The sequence below is a fragment of the Geotrypetes seraphini genome, chromosome 4 (assembly GCF_902459505.1).
Source record: "Geotrypetes seraphini chromosome 4, aGeoSer1.1, whole genome shotgun sequence".
Taxonomy (NCBI): domain Eukaryota; kingdom Metazoa; phylum Chordata; class Amphibia; order Gymnophiona; family Dermophiidae; genus Geotrypetes; species Geotrypetes seraphini.
This window is the reverse complement of record NC_047087.1, coordinates 239,733,020-239,755,282: the sequence shown is the minus strand read 5'-3', so window position 1 is coordinate 239,755,282 and position 22,263 is coordinate 239,733,020. Positions and strand designations below refer to the sequence as shown.

At 42.6% G+C, this 22,263-nt stretch overlaps 1 protein-coding gene across 3 annotated transcripts in view; it reads right to left on the bottom strand.

Annotated features, from left to right (window-relative positions):
* The window catches only part of HERC4 (HECT and RLD domain containing E3 ubiquitin protein ligase 4), a 230,565-nt gene that overhangs the window by 173,351 nt on the left and 34,951 nt on the right, over positions 1 to 22,263 (bottom strand). For 2 of the 3 annotated variants that reach the window (XR_004539287.1, XM_033942822.1), the window contains exon 4: positions 14,291 to 14,450. The exons of the other annotated variant lie outside the window; for it this stretch is intronic. Coding sequence is in view for 1 of the 2 variants with exons in the window: in XM_033942822.1 (XP_033798713.1) it covers positions 14,291 to 14,450 (160 nt within the window). In the remaining variant the exon portion in view is untranslated. The remainder of the gene's footprint in view (positions 1 to 14,290; positions 14,451 to 22,263) is intronic. 3 annotated transcript variants of the gene reach the window in all.

Here is a 22,263-nt window from a genome sequence, read left to right as displayed (position 1 = left end):
GTCGAGGCACAAAGCCTCAGTCGACGTCGAGGCACAAAGCCAGAGTCGACGTCGAGGCACAAAGCCCCCGTCGAGGTACAAAGCCTCCGTCAAGGTCGAGGCACAAAGCCCCAGTCGACGTTGATGCACGAAGCCTCAGTCGACGTCGAGGCACGAAGCCTCAGTCGACGTCGAGGCACGAAGCCAGTCGACGTCGAGGCACAAAGCCTCAAACGACGTCGAGGCACAAAGCCAGAGTCGACGTCGAGGCACAAAGCCCCCGTCGAGGTACAAAGCCTCCGTCAAGGTCGAGGCACAAAGCCCCAGTCGACGTCGAGGCACGAAGCCTCAGTCGACGTCGAGGCACGAAGCCTCAGTCGACGTCGAGGCACGAAGCCAGTTGACGTCGAGGCACGAAGCCCCAGTCGACGTCGAGGCACAAAACCTCAGGCGACGTCGAGGCACGAAGCCTCAGTCGACGTCGAGGCACGAAGCCTCAGCCGACGCCGAGGCACGAAGCCTCAGTTGACGTCGAGGCACGAAGCCCAGTCGACGTCGAGGCACGAAGCCCCAGTCGACGTCGAGGCACGAAGCCTCAGTCGACGTCAAGGCACAAAACCTCAGGCAACGTCGAGGCACAAAACCTCAGGCGACGTCGAGGCACTAAGCCCCAGAAGACGTCGAGGCACTAAGCCCCAGAAGACATCGAGGCACAAAGCCTCAGTCGACATGGAGGCAAGAAGCCTCAACCGACGTCGAGGCACGAAGCCTCAGTCGACGTACGAAGCCTCAGTCGACGTACGAAGCCTCAGTCGACGTCGAGGCACACCGAAGTCCGTCGAGGTTCAGAAGTCGGCACCGTACCAATGAAACTGGTAATAAAGGTGCAGCAGTGCGCTCCATAAAGGGCAACCTCGAGATGAGTATTCCCATGAAAGGAGGCACGCTTCGATGGTCTCGTAGAGGCAGGCACGATTGCACTCGATGCCTGGAATGCCTGAGACTCAGCCGGTGGCGTTACCGAGGTAACGCACCTAGAAGAAAGAAAGAAAGAAAACTTACCGGGGATCGAAGCTACTCAGTCCGATTCCAACAAAGGAAAAAGGGTCCCGGCCATTCTGCTCACACGAGGTGAGCCCAGAGAGAGGCCAGGGAAGAAGAAAATACAGCTGCAGCAAAATGAGGCCTAGCAGCATGGCTGAGGCCCAAGAAGGGCCTGCCGATGGAACCAGCAGAAACACAATAAAAAGTCCTTTTTTTTTTTTTTGAAACAAAGAAAATACACGATCAATTAACAAACGCACAGCGACTCCCTAACAAAATAAAGAAGCCGCGGTGCCAGAAAGGCACTTAGAAGAACGCAGAGAAGAGAGACAGGGCTTTCTGGCTCAGCGGAAAACTAAGAACTGAAGACCATGAGGAGGGTATGCGCCTTCTAGTGGATCAGGAAGGCACACACATGCGTGGTGCAGCACTAGCAAACTTGAAATCTTCAATCAAGTTTGCTTGAAAAGCTGTCCGCATCGGGGCTCCGTGGATGACATCACCCACATGTGAGAATATGCTGCCTGCTTGTCCTGGGATAATGTGTATATCCTATATGTGTGCAACTATAATGAATGGAAATGTTCCTAGAAGGCAGGGATGAGGAAGGATTTGCATTTGTGTGTATTTCCAAATCTATGTATTTTATAAAGGTTGGCTCAGAAAGCGAGTTAGAGGACATGTAAACACAAATTCCCTGTGGTAATTTTGAATAGAGGTATGCACACATTTTCATCTAAAAAAATTTGCTGGTACTGACAGGGAAAAAAAGTATGTGCATGCTATTTATGTATGTGCTCAGTCATAAAATTACTCATACAATTAGAATTATTTTCCCCATATGTATTACTTTCCAGATTAGGGAGGAGTGAGCATGTGACAGAATACTATGTGAAGCTCTATTGGTTGAAGCTAGAGTACCGGATACATTATAAACTGTTACTGATGGTCTATCTCTGCGTGTGTGGTTTGACACCAAGAAGTCTGATGGCTAGTATTCTGCCTTATGTTCCACTACAGAAATTGTGCTTTATAAAGCATACTGGTCTGTATACCATTAGTCAGGCACCTGAAGTTGAAGGTGTCTAGGGCTAGTATGTTTTCCTGTATTGGCCCTTGGGAATGAAATGAGATTCCAATGTATATATGGCAGCAGGATAATCTGTGAAATTTTAAGCGATTTTTGAAACAATATTTATTTTGCAAGATGAAGCATGGGGTCTAAGTTGTTGTTTATTTTATGTATATATGAGCACTGGCCGCTGATTTGTTTACTTTTCTTAGGCCTGTAATGTCTGTATTAGTGCTTTTGTATTTTTATACTGTGTATGTATTTATTTATTGTGACCTGCTTTGTATAAGGCAGGATATAAATGAATATATTAGAAATTACTTTGCATTTGTGCACATTAAAAAAAGGAATTCATGAAAGCCAAAGCATTAGTTTGCGCTAACTGCTAAAGACATCCATTATATTTCTATGGGTGTCTTTAGCAGCTTGCATGCGCTACCACGCTTACGCCCTTTCATGAATTCCCCCTTAAATTTTATCTAAATGCTTTTTTATCCTAAATATATAACAATATTACATTACATTAGTGATTTCTATTCCACCATTACCTTGCGGTTCAAGGCGGATTACATTATTAAAGGCGGATTACATTATTACAGTTATTACAGTTTACAGGTATTGGGTCGATTGGAGATACATAAGAAGTTATGTGGAAGTTTACAGGTATTGGGTCGATTGGAGATATATAAGAAGTAGTCTGGAACTTTATTAAGATGGTAAGGATCAGGGAGTGTTGTAGGTGGTGCTTGGGTCAAGTATGGTTGTGTTAGTTTAGTTTAATGTATTTTTTGAATAGTAGGGTTTTTGTTTCTTTTTTGAAGGTTTGAAGTCTGTGGTCTTGATTAGTAGGTTGGAGAGTTGGTGGTCCAGTTTTGCAGCTTTAGTAGCTAGGAGGTTGTCATACTAATATGTTTTATTAATAAGTTCATTCAAGTGTGCTTTTTAAATATGTAAGAAAAGCCTTCAGATTCATTTTTCATCCAAGTTGAGGTCCTATAAAAGCAAACCTATACAGGTAAAACCACTTCTTTGTCTCTTTCATAGTGCTCTTCAGTGCACCAACAAAAATATAAATTGTGCAACAATGTGCCAAAGTGTCTAATAAACCATACAGTGATATTAAATACATATGAGACCTCATTATTAAAGAATCTCTCTATAATGGCCATCCATAGGTCATATATGTAAGACTAATAACAGAATTAGCACATTGTTGCACAATTGATATTTTGTTGGTGCACCAAGAAACCCTATAAAAAGGCAAAAAAGTGGTTTTATCTGTATAGGTCATCTGGGATGAAGAATGAATCTGAGGTCTACTCTCATATGTTTAAAATGCACACTTGCAGCGCTTATTGTTAAGATATTTTGTTAAGTACTGAGGCTGAAAAAGCATTTTGCTAAAGCATTGGTCTATTTTTGATCTTTTGCTCGAGTACCTGTCCAGTGTGAGAGGGTAGATATTTTGGTTTGCATGCATTAAATTTCATCTGACATTTTATTTTATTTATTTGGTTAGTTTTATATCCTGTCCTGCCCAACAAGCTCAGAACGGGAAACAAGGTTGACATACATAATGCACAGACAAACAACATGTGTACTGAAACATTAGATATAAAGTCAAATTTAGCATACAATCTGGTCATTTTACATTAACATAAGAGTTATTTCCATCGGTTAACAAACAGAGTGGATCTAGTTCAGCGTACATTAGAATACATATGGTTGGGAGTGACTGGATTTATGGGAAGAAGTAAGTTTTAATTGCTTTCCTGAAGTTCAGAAGCCCTTTGAGAGATCTGATGTGAGGAGGCAGTTGATTCCAATAGCTTGGTGGGAAGTGGGAGTAGAAATGGGGTCTGGTGCTCTGGAGTTGGAGGGCGTGACCAGGAGATATTTGTAGACGTGATTCTTCCTGATGTATGGGGGACGTTTGGTTGATAAGAGTGCCCTGTTCTCTAGTCTCACAATGTCCTCCTGCAATTCCTGCAATAATTCACCTGCAAATCTTGTTATCTTATAGCTACTTTTTCCAGATTATTAATGTATACTTCACTATAAATTTCTTTACAATGGGAAAGCTGGTCATCAGTTCTACTCTTGCTTCCTAGTTTTCATCGATTATCAATCCCCAATAGATGTTACCTCTTGTCAAATTTATTTCAAATTCAACACCACTCAAACAATCCTCATAAGAAATAACATAAATTCTTAACGATCCTCAGAGGGTTTAGAACAGTGTTCTTCAACCTTTTTACACTCGTGGACCGGCAGGAAAAAAAGAATTATTTTGTGGACCGGCAAACTACTAGGACTAAAATTTAAAAACCCCGTTTCCGTCCCATCTCCACGAGCTCGGTCCCCACAAATCATCTGATCCCATCCACACAAGCCTCAGTTATGATTTTATATTGAATGTATTTTATTAAAGTATAAAAAGAAACAATATTCTGTACAATTGTCATTTTATAAATACAAATAATTCAGAGCAAGGATCAACAAAACCCCTGTCTCCCCTCCCCTTCACATATATCCTCTCTACTATCAAGAAAACTGAACAAGCCAAATTATTACAGAATGCTACATAGAAATATCATGCTAACAGAATACTGCAGTCACACATGACAGGAATAGTTTTAGGGGAGTGCAACTAGGGCAACTGCCCCCTGGTCATAGAGAGCCCTAAGCCAGCTGGAAGCTAAAGAAGCACTTCCTGGGTTTTGCAGTCCCTAGTTATGTCTAACACCAGCTCTAGCAGGATATATATTTCAAATCTGATATATTCTAATCACAAAATAGAAATAAAATTATTTTTTTCTACCTTTTGTTGTCTCTGGTTTCTGCTTTCAATCTTCTTTTCACTCTCTTCCTTCCAGCGTCTGCCCTCTCTGTCTCTTCAATCCAGCATCTGCCCCTTCCATCCACTGTCTGTCCTCTCCCCCTTCCATATGGTATCTGTCTTCTTTCTATGCCCCTCTCCCCTTTCCATCCAGCTTGTACCCCTCTCTCCTTTTTACATGATTCATTCCAGCTTCATTGCTCTCTTTATTTTTATCTCTCCTACACCAGATCTATCATCGTTGTCCCTCTCTGGTTATTTTTCTGCTGACCCCTTCCTATCATCAATCTCTCTACTTTCTCATGCCTGTGTCTCCCCTTCCCCTCCTCTAATCTCTCTGCCAGCTGTTTCCTTCCTTTTTTCATTCTCCTTTTCCTCCTCCTCCAGTCCAGCAGTAACTCTCTTCCCTTCCTCCCCTCCCAGCAGCATCTCTCCTTCTCCTCCCCTCCAGGTCCAGTAGCAGCTGTCCCTTTTTTCCCTTGCCCAGCAGCTTCCCAGATTCCTTTTCCTCCTCCCCTCCCAGCAGCATCTCTCCTTTTCCCTCTCTAGTAGCAGCTGTCCCTTTTTTTCCTTGCCCAGCAGCTTCCCAGATTCCTTTCCCTCCTCCCCTCCCAGAAGCATCTCTCCTTCTCCCTCTCCTGTAGCAGCCCTTTTTTTCCCTTGCCCAGCAGCTTCTGATAGTGGCTTTCTCCCCTCCCAGCAGCTCTTCTTACTTCCCAGCGCAGCGATTCAGGAAGGCAGCCTCAGGTCCTTTGATGGGTCGCGCCGCCTCTGAGGAAAGAGGAAGTTGCATCATCAGAGGCAGCTGCGACTCAGCAAAAGCCCCGAGGCTGCCTTCGTGAATCGCTGCGCTGGGAAGTAAAGGAGAGCTGCAGAGAGGGGAGAAAGCCACTGTCGGAGGCTCCCCAAGATCTCTCCGGCCCAGCGCAGACTAGAGAGTTGCACAGGAACAGAAATCCCACCCGTCCCCGCCAAAGTCCCACCCGTCCCCGTGAGGAATCCCACCCGTCCCCATGAGGAATCCCTCCATCCCCACCCGTCCCCGCGAGGAATCCCCTCCGTCCCCGCCCGTCCCTATAAACTTCAGAAATAGTTATTTCATTTAATTATGCTACTGAATTAAAGGCTCTGGAAGAAACCCATTTAAAATAAGCAAAAAGACTTTATTAATTTGGAAATATTAATTGGGAAGAATACATACTTTGTAAACGGGTTTCTACCAGAGCCTCTAATGTTTATAAATTTTTATCAACACAACTAATATACTACTTTATCCTGAAGCAAAAAAAAAAAAAAAAAAAAGAAATAGAATTCTTTTCCTACCTTTGTTGCCTGGTTTCTGCTTTCCTCATGTTCTCATTCAATTCCTTCCGTCCACTGTCTCTCTTCCCTCTGCGTCTTCCATTTGCTCTATTACTGTGCCTCTCCCTTTCTCCCCCCTTCCAAATTGGTCATTCACCCATCTTCTTCCCTCCACTCCCCCCATAGACTGGCATCTCTGTCTTCTTCCCTGCCAGCGTCTTCTCCCCACTCTCTCTTCCCCATTTCCTTTCAGCGTCCTTCTCCCCCCCCCCCCCCCATCTTCCCCATGTCCTGTCAGTGTCCTTCTCCCCCCTCTCTCTTCCCCATGTCCTTTCAGCGTCCTTCTTCCCCCCCCCGTCTTCCCCATGGCCTTTCAGCGTCCTTATCCCACCCCCACCCCGACTTCCCCATGGCTTTTCAGCGTCCTTCTCCACCCCTTTGTCTTCCCCAGTGCTTTCAGCGTCCTTCTCTCCCCTCAGTTTTACCCATTTCCCTTAAGCGTCTTTTCTTCTCCACTCCACCTTTCCTCCCTTTCTCCCTCCCTACCCCTTACCTTTGTGGCGCTTCCCCACCCAACCGACAACAGAACAGGCCCGGTCGGACAAACCTTCCTGCCCTGTAGCCACGGATCTAAATTACCTTCTTACAGCTGCTGTAAGAAGGTAATTTAGATTCGCGGCTACAGGGCAGGGAGGTTTGTCAGACCGGGGCTGTTGTCAGTCGGGGAAGCGACACAAAAGTAAGGGGATCTGGCCGGCTGTGCTGCACCTGGGGCGCACCGCCCCCCTCCCTTGGTACGACACACGAGCCGCGAGGCTACTCTTCTTCTCCTTTCCTGCCCTGTCTGCAGCACAGAGCCGAACGGAAGTCTTCCCGACGTCAGCGCTGACGTCGGAGGGAGGGAGGGCTTTGTTTAAGCCCTCCCTCCCCTCCGACGTTAGCGCTGACGTGGGAAGACTTCCGTTCAGCTCTGTGCTGCAGACAGGGCAGGAAAGGGAGAAGAGCCGCGCGACTGAGTACATCCAGCCCCGCAGGAACCCTGCGACCCTCGGAGGCGTCCCCACGGGATTCCCGTCGTCCCCGTGCAGCTCTCTAGCGCAAACTTCAGATGTTGATCTTGCCGGCCCTACGCAAACCGGCAGGAAGTTGAAGTAAGGCAATCTTGAAGGCCCTGCGTGGACCGGCAAAAATTTCCTGCGGACCGGCGGTTGAAGAACTGTGGTTTAGAATATCCTATAGGTTCTAATGATAATAATCACCGGACCCAATTGTCAAAGGATCAGTAATTTATGTATTGTTTATATATTGTTTATATTATATATTTTTATATTTTTATCTTAAACTAGCTGATGCCCCGGCGTTGCACGGGTATTTAATTATAGCAATAACACTGTAAATGGATTCAAATAAAGATACTTTATAGTGGTGAATGAAATTATTTTTTTACAGCTTTATAAAAAGAACAATATTAAAATTATAAAGTGAAATATTTGACAAAATGAATACAATACAACTAACACAAAACTTGATTATAAACAACATTTTTAGTTTCACCTCCAGGAGCAAGAACATATACATTCTTGGGTGAACCCACCCTTGAGCAAGCAACATAGAGTTGTCCATGGGAAAAACAGGGGGATCTTAAATCCACTCCACAGTATGTAATTTGTTGATTGTGATTTGTTGATTGTGATAGAGAATGCAAGTCTCACTGGAATTTGCAATCTCTTAAACTGAAAAGGAAGATCTGTTGGAATAAGTGGTATCCGCGGGATAAATACGGTTTCACCTTGTCCCTTTCCGGTTAAGATAGTCGCTTCAATTACATTGGCAAGTAACCTCTTTACACAAAGCCTTGTGCCATTGCAAAGTTTTGGTGGGTCAAGATTGCTAAGTAAAATAACTGGAGATCCCACAGCTTTTTACATTTTTTCCATTGACTTGAATGGGTGAAATCAGATTTTCTGTTTGTAGCTCCGCCCACATGTGCAGGTGGGCCGCGAGACCCCCAGAACATATCACCCCAGGTAGTGAGGGATCTGCATACCAAGTTTCGTTCAAATCGGTCCCACAGCTTTTTACATTTTTTCCATTGACTTGAATGGGTGAAATCTGATTTTCTGTTTGTAGTTCCGCCCACGTGTGCAGGTGGGCCGCGAGACCCCCAGAACATATCACCCCAGGTAGTGAGGGATCTGCATACCAAGTTTCGTTCAAATCGGTCCCACAGCTTTTTACATTTTTTCCATTGACTTGAATGGGTGAAATCTGATTTTCTGTTTGTAGCTCCGCCCACGTGTGCAGGTGGGCCGCGAGACCCCCAGAACATATCACCGCAGGTAGTGAGGGATCTACATACCAATTTTCGTTCAAATCGGTCCCACAGCTTTTTACATTTTTTCCATTGACTTGAATGGGTGAAATCTGATTTTCTGTTTGTAGCTCCGCCTACGTGTGCAGGTGGGCCGCGAGACCCCCAGAACATATCACCCCAGGTAGTGAGGGATCTGCATACCAAGTTTCGTTCAAATCGGTCCCACAGCTTTTTACATTTTTTCCATTGACTTGAATGGGTGAAATCTGATTTTCTGTTTGTAGCTCCGCCCACGTGTGCAGGTGGGCCGCGAGACCCCCTGAACATATCACCCCAGGTAGTGAGGGATCTGCATACCAATTTTTGTTCAAATCGGTCCCACAGCTTTTTACATTTTTTCCATTGACTTGAATGGGTGAAATCAGATTTTCTGTTTGTAGCTCCGCCCACGTGTGCAGGTGGGCCGCGAGACCCCCAGAACATATCACCCCAGGTAGTGAGGGATCTGCATACCAATTTTCGTTCAAATCGGTCCCACAGCTTTTTACATTTTTTCCATTGACTTGAATGGGTGAAATCTGATTTTCTGTTTGTAGCTCCGCCCACGTGTGCAGGTGGGCCGCGAGACCCCCAGAACATATCACCCCAGGTAGTGAGGGATCTGCATACCAAGTTTCGTTCAAATCGGGCAAGCCGTTTTTGCGTTGGCAGCTTTTTACATTTTTTCCATTGACATGAATGGGTGAAATCTGATTTTCTGTTTGTAGCTCCGCCTACGTGTGCAGGTGGGCCACGAGACCCCCTGAACATATCAACCCAGGTAGTGAGGGATCTGCATACCAAGTTTCGTTCAAATCGGGCAAGCCGTTTTTGCGTTGGCAGCTTTTTACATTTTTTCCATTGACATGAATGGGTGAAATCTGATTTTCTGTTTGTAGCTCCGCCCACGTGTGCAGGTGGGCCGCGAGACCCCCAGAACATATCACCGCAGGTAGTGAGGGATCTGCATACCAATTTTTGTTCAAATCGGTCCCACAGCTTTTTACATTTTTTCCATTGACTTGAATGGGTGAAATCTGATTTTCTGTTTGTAGCTCCGCCTACGTGTGCAGGTGGGCCGCGAGACCCCCAGAACATATCACCCCAGGTAGTGAGGGATCTGCATACCAAGTTTCGTTCAAATCGGTCCCACAGCTTTTTACATTTTTTCCATTGACTTGAATGGGTGAAATCTGATTTTCTGTTTGTAGCTCCGCCCACGTGTGCAGGTGGGCCGCGAGACCCCCTGAACATATCACCCCAGGTAGTGAGGGATCTGCATACCAATTTTTGTTCAAATCGGTCCCACAGCTTTTTACATTTTTTCCATTGACTTGAATGGGTGAAATCTGATTTTCTGTTTGTAGCTCCGCCCACGTGTGCAGGTGGGCCGCGAGACCCCCAGAACATATCACCCCAGGTAGTGAGGGATCTGCATACCAATTTTCGTTCAAATCGGTCCCACAGCTTTTTACATTTTTTCCATTGACTTGAATGGGTGAAATCTGATTTTCTGTTTGTAGCTCCGCCCACGTGTGCAGGTGGGCCGCGAGACCCCCAGAACATATCACCCCAGGTAGTGAGGGATCTGCATACCAAGTTTCGTTCAAATCGGGCAAGCCGTTTTTGCGTTGGCAGCTTTTTACATTTTTTCCATTGACATGAATGGGTGAAATCTGATTTTCTGTTTGTAGCTCCGCCTACGTGTGCAGGTGGGCCACGAGACCCCCTGAACATATCAACCCAGGTAGTGAGGGATCTGCATACCAAGTTTCGTTCAAATCGGGCAAGCCGTTTTTGCGTTGGCAGCTTTTTACATTTTTTCCATTGACATGAATGGGTGAAATCTGATTTTCTGTTTGTAGCTCCGCCCACGTGTGCAGGTGGGCCGCGAGACCCCCAGAACATATCACCCCAGGTAGTGAGGGATCTGCATAGCAAGTTTCGTTTAAATCGGTCCCACAGCTTTTTACATTTTTTCCATTGACTTGAATGGGTGAAATCTGATTGTCTGTTTGTAGCTCCGCCCACGTGTGCAGGTGGGCCGCGAGACCCCCAGAACATATCACCCCAGGTAGTGAGGGATCTGCATACCAATTTTCGTTCAAATCGGTCCCACAGCTTTTTACATTTTTTCCATTGACTTGAATGGGTGAAATCTGATTTTCTGTTTGTAGCTCCGCCCACGTGTGCAGGTGGGCCGCGAGACCCCCAGAACATATCACCCCAGGTAGTGAGGGATCTGCATACCAAGTTTCGTTCAAATCGGGCAAGCCGTTTTTGCGTTGGCAGCTTTTTACATTTTTCCATTGACATGAATGGGTGAAATCTGATTTTCTGTTTGTAGCTCCGCCTACGTGTGCAGGTGGGCCACGAGACCCCCTGAACATATCAACCCAGGTAGTGAGGGATCTGCATACCAAGTTTCGTTCAAATCGGGCAAGCCGTTTTTGCGTTGGCAGCTTTTTACATTTTTTCCATTGACATGAATGGGTGAAATCTGATTTTCTGTTTGTAGCTCCGCCCACGTGTGCAGGTGGGCCGCGAGACCCCCAGAACATATCACCCCAGGTAGTGAGGGATCTGCATACCAAGTTTCGTTCAAATCGGTCAAGCTGTTTTTGCGTGATCGCGGCACATACACACACACATACATACACACATACCTCCGATTTTATATATATAGATTATTCATCAATCAAGTTTTACTTAGCTTTATAGTTACTTCACTCGAAATTCATAGATATTTATCTTCAAAAAATAGCTTAAAAAACAAACAGTCTCCTTTGTAAGGGATTCTTCTCACATGCTAAACATCTTAGGAAATATGAATAACATTAATGACGAAGATTGGTTAGTGACATTGGACATTATGTCCCTATACACAATGATCCCAGTAAATAAGGTACTTAACATTTTAGAGAATATTTTTCGGACACAAATATGGATACCAAGATTAAATCCTGCTTTTTTATTAACTTTAACTATTATGGTTTTGAAAAGAAATTACTTCATGTTTGAGAATGAATATTTTCTACAGACTCATGGGATCGCAATGGGGGTCTCTATGGCCCCATCAATAGCCACAATTTATGTCACTGACGTGGAAGAACATTATATTTATTTAAGTACTTTGTTTCAGCATGTTAAAATATTGCAGAGATTTTTAGATCCTTATAAAATAAGCTAAAGCACAAGACAAAAATCCAAACTGGATATAATGGAGAAATTCTTTAAGGATCTCAAGCGCTCACAGCTTGTCTTGTGCTTTAGCTTATTTTATAAGGATTTAGTGTGTTTCACAAAGTTTTGAGGTTTCTAGAGATTTTTAGATGACATCTTTTTTGTCTGGTCAGCTTCAAAAGCGGAATTGGATAGTTTTATCAACTGGCTGAATACAATAGATCCACAATTAAAGTTCACAGCGACAATGAACCAAAATACAATAGACTATTTAGATATTCATATCCTGAAAATAAATAATATTATTCAAACATCTTTATTTTGTAAAAAAAATGGACCGTGCAAGCTTTTTATATTATCATAGTTTCCACCCTCAGAATTTAAAAGCGAATCTCCCTATAAGTCAGTTTTTAAGAATTCGCCGACTATGTTCTTCTGTGCAAGACTTTAAAATCCAAGCAAAAAGATTATGGCAAAAATTTTCTCAACGGGACTATCCAAACATAGTAATAAAAAAAGCTTATTTAAGAGCTAAATATGCCAATCGGGATCTCCTTTTACAAGATAAAAGTCAGTCATCAGATTCTGAACCTGAAATTATTTATGTGCAGAAATTCACAAACCTTTCTATGAAAATAAAACAAATAATTTTAAAACATTGGCATGCTATACAGCTTATGCAAGATATGCCTGAATGACCACTTTTTGCATTCCAGAGGCATCGCAATATAGGGGAAATTTTACATAGTCCTCATTATTTACATTCTAGTGGTGACCACCAAGCATGTGGACATTGTCAATGGTGTTCCCACACTTTAGTGGGAAATAAATGGACCCATCCACAAACGGGAGAAGTGTTTGATTCTAAACAAACAACTACTTATGATATAATGAATGTAATATACATTATACAATGTCCATGTACAAAAGTATATGTAGGTAGGACCTTTAGATCAGTAAAAATACGCCTTAATGAACATAAATCTAGGGTAAATACAGAAACTGATACTGCTCCGATAGTTAGCCACTGGAAACAGATGAATCATACTTGGCAGGACATAAAATGGAGAGTGATAGACACGGGGGGAAATTATAAAAAAGCTTTAAATATAAAAGAACAAAAATGGATATATTTGTTAAAAACTTTGGTTCCAAATGGTCTAAATGAAGAAATAGACTGGATGTCAATAAGAAAACATTTAATATGGTATTTCTTATGGGATCCGGTTTTCACCAGCTATATAAACCAGATCTGACATCAGACGCTGTTGAAAACCATGATACTCTATGGAGAGGAGCGGCTGCTAAACAAACACGATAGTAAGGCTTTTTTTATATACTGTTTAATTCTAAACTGGAAGGTTCTGATTAGGTTTATGTCTATATAATCAATATATATAATTATATATGCAGTTTTAGTGAGGTTTGGAGTGAACTAATATTCTACTTTTATCCTGTTTCTTGCTAGATTAATTACAGGAGCCTCAACCCTGATGAAAAGACCTTTTGAAACATGTACATGTCGGTAGAGGCGCTCCCAATTCGAGTGAAGTAACTATAAAGCTAAGTAAAACTTGATTGATGAATAATTTAAGATAAAAATATAAAAAATATTTAATATAAACAATACATAAATTACTGATCCTATGACGATTGGGTCCGGTGATTATTATCATTAGAACCTATGGGACATTCTAAACCCTCTGAGGATTGTTAAGAATTTATGTTATTTCTTATGAGGATTGTTTGACTGGTGTTGAATTTGAAATAAGTATGCTAGAGTCCAGTCTGGAATAGCCTACAATATAGATTTTGATTTGACCTCTTGTCATATGACATTTAAATTTTCTAAGGTGGTTCTAATGAGGGGTTTTAACATATAAAACAATAAGAAGCCTTTATCTTAATAGTGATCAATCTGTCTCAACAAAAAGAGAAGTTATTTCATATTGGAGTGAAGGAGTGGCCTAGTGATTAGAGCAGCTGCCTCAGTACCTAAGGTTGTGAGTTTGATCCTAGTGCTGCTTCCTGTGATCCTGGGCAAGTCACTTAACCCTCCACTGCCCCAGGTACCACAGTTAAGATTATGAGCCCACTGGGACAGATAGGGGAAATACTAGAGTACTCGATTATTATTCAGCGTCAACCGCTAGGACATAAGCGGTATATATTAAAAAAAAATATTGAAATGTTTGCATTCAGTTCCTTTGGTTTACATTTTTCAACTGTTCTTTAAATGGCAGAACAGCACCATCTTGGCAGTCAGGAGAAAGGGCACAATACATAAGGACAGAACCTCTGCTAATTCCCAAGTATGCTACATTGGCCTTAGTAAAGAGACACACAACTGTCCTGGGTGTACCTGAATAAAAGTGCCAACTTGTGAACAACTTATGGAGAGCACCATTTGTGACGTTTCTTGGCAGACTATTGATGGGGTGGTTTGCCATTGCCTTCCCCAGATACTAAAATTAAGATACTGTTAAAATTGGTAAGACTTCCTTTAGTCACAGATTACCTGGGCACTCTGATAAGGTCCTCAGACCCTGGGAGACCAAGCTGTCCATCTGTAGCAAGACCCCAGGAAAACACCTGCCCTTTATCATTTAATGCCAATGTGTGGGCTTCACCACACGACACTGCTACAATATTTTGAGCATCCAGAGCACCAACATGTCCTATAAACAAGAAAAAAGAAAACCAATATGGTGGTAAATATTTGTTGTCAAGACCATGACAAGCCTCCTTAAATGTTCTTAAAATTTCTCTACTTGTGACAGTTTATACTTCAAGTAAATCTAATTCCTGTGCCTGGGGATACATGAATGGTGCAAGATGTGATATTTCACTTAACATGTTAATCCCTGTTTTATTAGTTATCCCACTAGTACGAAACCAGTGCTCTTATCTATTCCTAGAATTCTCCACAACTGTACAATACAAAATTTGAAGAACATTCTCCCACCCCTTACAAAGAATATGCCACAGGAACCAGGAAACTGTTGCCAGATTATGTTGGCTCTACCCATCTATACATCCTCCCCAATCATGGTGGGTGCTAAGTGGTGTCACATGTGGTACAAATCAGCAGTTAGGCTTTAGGTGGAAGAGGATGATGATACAGGGCAATGTGCATCTGCTCTCCTCCACCTCTTATAATGAGGTGGAAGAAAGTAGATGAACACTGGCCTGTATCATTCTCCTCGTCCACCTAAAGTCTGACTGCTGATTTAAACCATGTGGGGCATCACATAGCACCCACCATTCAAAAGAGTTGGGTTTCATGCAGTAGAGAGGAATTCAGCCCAGAGTACTGCTGTTCTATGTCTTCTCTTGTATATGATCAGCTTAGGATGGGGGGGGGGGAAAGAAAGGTAGAGGTTACAGAGAACCAGAATAAAGAAAGTCAGAAGATCAACCAGGAAGAAAAAACAAGCAAGCTGGTAGTATATGCCAGGAGGAGTTAAAAAGCACTAGGAGTCTTGCCAAGGGGATGGAGAGTGAAATAGATCATTGTGAGGTACAAAGAAAAGAAGAGAAACAAGCTGGAGAACTTGCTGAAATTAGAGAGAAAGAATGGGGGTTTATTAGAGGCAAAAAAGAGAGAGAAACAGAGAAAGGAGGAGAAAACTTGGACGGAAAGAGCAAAAGCTATTGGGTGTTGACCTTGGATAGGGAGAAGAGGAAGTTGGGAGTCAGCAGGGGTTTTGGTTCGGAGATCAAAGCCTAGGGAAGAATTCAAACTAAGGCAGGGAGAAGAGAGAGAGCAAGGGAGGGATAAGTGGAGACCCTGCCCTAGCTGCAGCAGTCATCAGAGGTCCACAAACCTGTGGTGACCCACAGAATTCACTATCTCCCTCCTCCCCCCATAACTCAATCAGAGAAAGGTTTGTAGGCCAATCCTGAGAGCAGACCCCAATGGACCCCTCAGCCTGAGGCAAGGATTGCAGCCCAGACTTCTAGGAGCCTTCTTAAATCCTGCTGCTACACTAATCTAGAGTCATCTGCTAGAGGTAAATAAATACTGGAGCTTTCATGTCTGCCCCAATCCTTATTGGGTGGATCTGACATCACTGAATGTCAGTGTTCTCTACCTCCACCTGCTGGTTGGGAAGTATAACCTACTGATCTGGACTGATTTACCAGGAAGGTAAGGAAAGATATATTTAACATTAACGTTATAGGGTACTGTTACAGAAAGGCAACAGCTATTGTTGTGCCATCTCCTTCACTGGGAGGCTGTGCACATAAACAACCAGAAGCAAACTACATGGCTGTGTCCCTAGTTGTCACAGTACATAGAAACAAGAAGAAACATACAATTCAGTCACTAGGTTTCACAGTAGAACTTACAACGAAAAATGAACCACAGGTGTGTGTGTGTATACACACCTTGGCTCCACGTTTCCTCACTTGTAATTTTTTCCAACCCAACAGATGCTGAAGAGCAATTTTATATAAGAGAAAGAGAATGATTGTCTATTTTATTTACTATACTGCCTTTCTCGAATTCATATCAAAGTGGTTTACAAAGCAGTAAAAAATATAAAAAATAAAAACACCATGTCTCACAGCTCTTTGTGTCAAGTGGTCAGTCGAGCTAAATCAAGACTATAAAGTGGACCTCAAAATCCAAAAGGATCAGTGCTCTAAAGCAGTGTTGACTGCTGATTCCTCCCTGCCACCCCCTGTCAGCTCCATTTAATTATCCCCTGCCGCAACTCCGGGAAGGAAAGGGCTAGGCGTGTGCAGCGATTGCACGTCATCAGCCCAGAAGCCTTACTCCCCCACACCCCAACGTCAATTCTGACGTCTGAGAGAAGGTTCAGGGAATGAAGAAAGAAAGGATGCACAGTCAGAAGGAAGTGCAACCAGAGACTCATGAAATCATCAGACAAGAAAAGATAGGAAAAATGATTTTATTTTCAACTTAGTGATCAAAATGTGTCAGTTTTGAGCATTTATATCTGCTGTCTATATTTTGCACTATATTTGCTTATTTTTCTGTAGTTGTTACTAAGGTGACATTGCATATTTTAAAGTCACCTGCCTTGACCTCTTTGAAAAACCCCGAATATAAATGATAATTAACATTTTCTCTGCGTACAGTATGCTTTGTGTTTTTATAATTTTGTGGTTACCATTATGTATTAATAAGATTATATTGTGTGTATATGAAAAATTGGATGGAATAAATTGCATTAAAATCAGTACTATTATGGGGTGGAGTTTGGGCGGGTCTGGGGTAGAGTTTGAATGGGTCTGGGGCAGAGCTTGGGCAGGGGTACTCAGTTGATATTTGTTGGGCTTAGGGGGTACTTGGCTTGAAAAGGTTGAGAAACACTACTCTAAAGTACACAACTCCACTGAAAGAGTCTATTTTTTAATCATAAGTCTGCTCTGGAAACAAATCAACTGCCCTCACACTAGGGAAGAAAAAATCTCTGACCAAAAAAACAGGCACTATAAACTAGCTCGTAAAGACCACCCAGCACAAAAATATTATCAAAAACACTTAAAGAGGTTATCAAATCATAACTGGGTGCTGCAGCAGAACCATAGAACAATCATCATCCAAATGTACTTAACTTCAAATTAGTTGTGCAGTTCTCCAAAGTCCATCCGTTGCTACTCAAAACGACGATTGTAATACAAAAGGGTACGCTCTATGAAAGTTCACCTTTATGCAGACCACCCATAATCCAATAGAAATCTCAACAAGAGTCATTGCAAATCCTTGTTTCACAAAATACTGCGTCAGAAGAAACCTCTCTCGTTACCAAACAGACGGTAGAGTTAAATAGTCATTTTTCTCAATGGAGGATAGTAAACAGTGGAGTATCCGTAGGTATCTGTACTAGGATCGGTGCTAGTTAACTTATTTATCAATGATCTGGAAATTGGAATGACAAGTAAGCTGATTAAAATTTGCAGATGACACTAAACTGTTCAAAGTTGTTAAAATGCATGCAGATTATGAAAAATTGCAGGCAGACCTTAGAAATTGGAAGACTGGATGTCTAAATGGAAGATGAAATTTAATCTGGACAAATGCAAAAAATGCACATAGGGAAGAATAACCCAAATCACAGCTACCGGTTGCTAGGATCCAGCTTGGGGGTTAGCACCCAAGAAATGGATCTCAGTTTCATTGTAGACAATACGATGAAACCTTCCGCCCAATGTGTGGGGACGGCCAAAAAAGCAAACTAGAAGCTAGGAATTATTTAAAAAAGGGATGGTTAACAAGACGAAGAATGTTATAAGGCCCCTGTATCACTCCACGGTGCAACCTCACCTAGAGTATTGCATTCAATTCTGGTCTCCTTATCTCAAGAAAAATACAGCGGCACTAGAAAAGGTTCGAAGAAGAGTGACCAAGATGATAAAGGGGATGGAACACCTCTCCTATGAGGAAAGACTAAAAAGGTTAGGGCTCTTCAGCTTAGAAAAGAGATGGCTGAGGAGAGATATGCTTGAAGTCTATAAAATCCTGAGTGGAGTAGAATGGGTACAAGTGGATCGATTTTTCACTCCATCAAAAATTACAAAGACTAGGGGACACTCGAAGTTACAGAGAAATACTTTTTTTAAACCAATAGGAGGAAATATTTTTTTCACTTAGAGAATAGTTAAGCTCTGGAACGCATTGCAAGAGATTGTGATAAGAGAGGATAGTGTAGCTGGTTTTAAGAAAGGTTTGGTCAATTTCCTGGAGGAAAAGTCCATAGTCTGTTATTGAGAATGATATGGGGGAAGCCACTGCTTGCCCTGGATCATTAGCATGGAATATTGCTACTCATTGGGTTTGGGCCAGGTACTAGGGACCTGGATTGGCCACCATGAGAATGGGCTACTGGGCTCAATGGACCATTGGTCTGACCCAGTAAGGCTATTCTTTATTCTTATGCACAGAATGGGAAAGATGGCCTTGCCGTTTAAAGGCAGCTGCTCACCTTTTCTGTACCTTTAGTAATAACAACTCAACAACAACACTTAGGCTGCATCAAAATAAATGTTTAATTAATAAAGCATAAGGTCAGCTTACAAGATCAGGTATCAAAAATGATTATACAGCAAAGTGCCGAATGAAAAGGTCAGTTCAGAGGCTAGCTTGTCTGAAAATGACCCTCACACTCTGGCTTGGATACATGAACCTTGATTTTTTATAAGATATTACATGGTTACTTTGATTGGCAGATAGTCAGTCTGTTTGGTTGATACATTTTCAAATTGTTAATTAGCTAATTGGTCGTCATGTCAGGTAACTTTGGGACATTCCAAGACTTTGGGTGGTGTCACAAATGACTTCCCCTGTCTCCCATGACATGGTGTTTTTGGTGCTTTTTCCTAGGCCATGGGTAGGCAATTTCGGTCCTCAAGAGCTGGAGCCAGGTAAGGTTTCAGGATATCCATAATGGATATGTATGAGATGGATTTATATGCACTGCCTCCTTGAGATGCAAATCTATCTTTAGCATATTTATTGTGGATATCCTGAAAACCTGACCTGACTCCAGCTCTCCAGGACTGGAATTGCCTACCCCTGCCCTAGGCCATCTAAACATCAGTCCCTCCCTTCTCAGTAGCCATGCTTGCTTTGGATTTCTTGGATATTGTTATTTCCTTTAGCTTATTATGTTCTTAGGTCATATGAATTATTTCCAACCTCCGCCCTGCAACTATCTGTTCAGGGCAGGTCATGCTGACCTGCTGTAGTCACTTATTTTTGAGACCAGTGTTTTTTTTCTTGGAATTTTTCCACAGCAGCTGTCTCAGCTGTCTGCGTCCTTGTTCATAGTTCATGTTGTTCTTGTATCAGAGATGAAGTCTGTAGAATCCATTTTGTAGTTTAACCTGTTATGTCTATGAGGCCTAGTTTCTTAGGCCAGTGTCTTGGGGGTCTCATGAGGGGTGTGGTCCTCTCTCACGTTCAAAAAGACACCAGTATGGAAGATCTTGAAAACCAAAGTTACTGCTGTAATTTGCAATTTCGCAGGATACCTGAAAGCACTAGAATATCTAGACTGGTGACTGCCGATTGAATTGGTCAGAGCACACCAAACTGTGAGAAAGGTCCGGGTGAACTCATCGAAAGATATTACTTACTTCCAAAGTTAAAAGCTCAAGGAAGCAGCTCTCCACAAAGCCAAGGGATGTTCTACTTTCACATGGAACCTGTATGATATAATCTGCTACTTTTCCATGACAAAGCAACAACTACTTTAAAACACAGAAGTGGGCTGAGATTTGTTACACAAAAGATGCCATTTCCTTTCATGCTTCTGTTCACCAAGGATGATTAAAAAAAAAACAACAACAATACTTAACTATGCAATAAAGAGGAGACCCTACAATATTTCTCACCAGATGCATTATCAGAGCAGCCTTTGGAGTAACTTAAACATCAAAATGCAGCTATAAAAAAAAAAAAGGACCAAATAGCAGAGGTTGGGTACAACATCAAGCTTCAGATACTAGTGTGTCATGGGATGCAGTTCGCTGAAACAGCAAAAATATCTGGAAAAGTTAAGAGAGGCTGGTCATGTAGTCAGGAAAGCAAAGATGCAAATGGAAGAAAAAACAGCTGACACGATACAACGGGGAGACAAAACATTTTTTAGATATATTAGTGATAGGAAGAAGTGAGACTCAAAGGTGAAGGGGAGAATTATGTAGAACCTAAGAAAGGCTGAATTGCTTAACAAATATTTCTGTTCTGTGCTCATGGCTGAAGCATTGGGAGCTGGACTGCAGAAAACAAACGTGAATAAGGATGGAGGGGTAGACCCTGATCAATTTTCAGAAGGTTGTGTTTGTGAGGAGCTAGCTACAATAAAGCTAGACAAAGCGATGGGGCCTGATGGTGTACATCCGAGGGTGCTGAAGGAACTTAGGCAAATTCTGGTGGATCCGCTGACTGACCTTTTCATTGAATCTCTAGTCAGGAGTAGTACCAGAGGACTGGAGAAAGGGTGATGTGGTCTCTCGCCACAAAAGTGGAAGTAAGGAAGAAGTAGGGAATTACAGGTTGGTAAGTCTGACTTCTGTGGTAAGCAAATTAATGGAAACACTTTTAAAACAGAGAATGATGAAGTTTCTGGAATCCGGTAGATTACAGGACCAGAGGCAACATGGATTAGAGGTAGGTCTTATCAGACAAATCTTATCAATCTCTTTGACTGGCTGACCAGAAAATTGGATAGAGGGAGTGCGCTAGATGTGGTGTATTTAGATTTTAGCAAAGCCTTTGACAGTGTTCCACACAGATGTCTAATAAATAAAACTGAGTGCCCCTGGGATGGGTTCCAAAGTGACGGGCTGGGTCAAGAACTGGTTGAGTGGAAGGCGACAGAGAGTAGTGATCAATGGAGATCACTCTAAGGAAAAGATTATTACCAGTGGTGTGCCCCCACCCAATGCTTATTCTTTCTCTTTTCCCCCTTTCAGCATTCTGCCAGTCCTCCTGTTAAAATTCACTTTTTCTATCTAATAGTCAGAGTTATCAGAAGGAGCACAAATGAAAGAATTAAGGGGTAGGGGGATATTCAGACATCATCTCTGCAGCCAGCAACTGCTATGACTGTGGCCACAGGAGAGGGAGCAACACCTCACATTTCTGGGCCATGGTAGCAGTAGCAATTCTAGCCACTGTCAAGATTGCAGGTTGGAGCATTTCCAGCCTGGGCTGGTGACAATTCAGGTTCAGGATACAGTGCTGCTGGTTGCTGGTGGGAGGGGAAACACAACTGCATTTCCTGCTTGGCCTGGTGGCAGCTGTGATCACAAAGTGGGGGGAAGCTGAATTAGGGCGATATTTTCAAGTACCTAGCTTCCTGCTTTGTACTCTCACCAGCCTTCAGGCATTGGCTTTCTGTCCATGAGACATTAGAGAACTGGTAGTGGTAAAATGAAAGGAGCAGTGGTTGAAAGAACTTAAATACACTCTGGGTTTTCTATTTCATTGGGGATTTTCTTTTTTCTTGAATTTCTCCTTTGAGTTTTATAAGGAATATGTGAATTTATTTACGTGCACGGTGTGGTTATATAAATGGTATTTATAAATGTATGTAATTTTAAAAAGCTTGATTGTTAATAAATTTATTAGAAATTGCACAAAAGGCTTCTTGCTGATATTGTATTATCAAATTTTAATGAGATGCCTCCCTCTCTTGTTGACACACTGGTTAAGAACCACTTCTCTAGTGATATGTTCCAGTGTACCTCCAGGGCTCAGGTCATTGGGAGCCAGCTCAGTAGGTGCTTGAGCACCCCAATATTGAGCAAACTGCATGACTATGTCCAAGGAGGTGTAATTTCTACTGGGTTTAGCACCCCCAATCATTTTGAAAAGTTACCGTAATCGGGTCCACTTCTTATTTGCTCCCATTGTTTCCTACAGTAGGAAAATGAACTTTGGATTTCCTGTTTCAACTGGGAAAAGACATGGTAATTAACTATGCTACACAATTTCCTGCTACTCTATTCCAT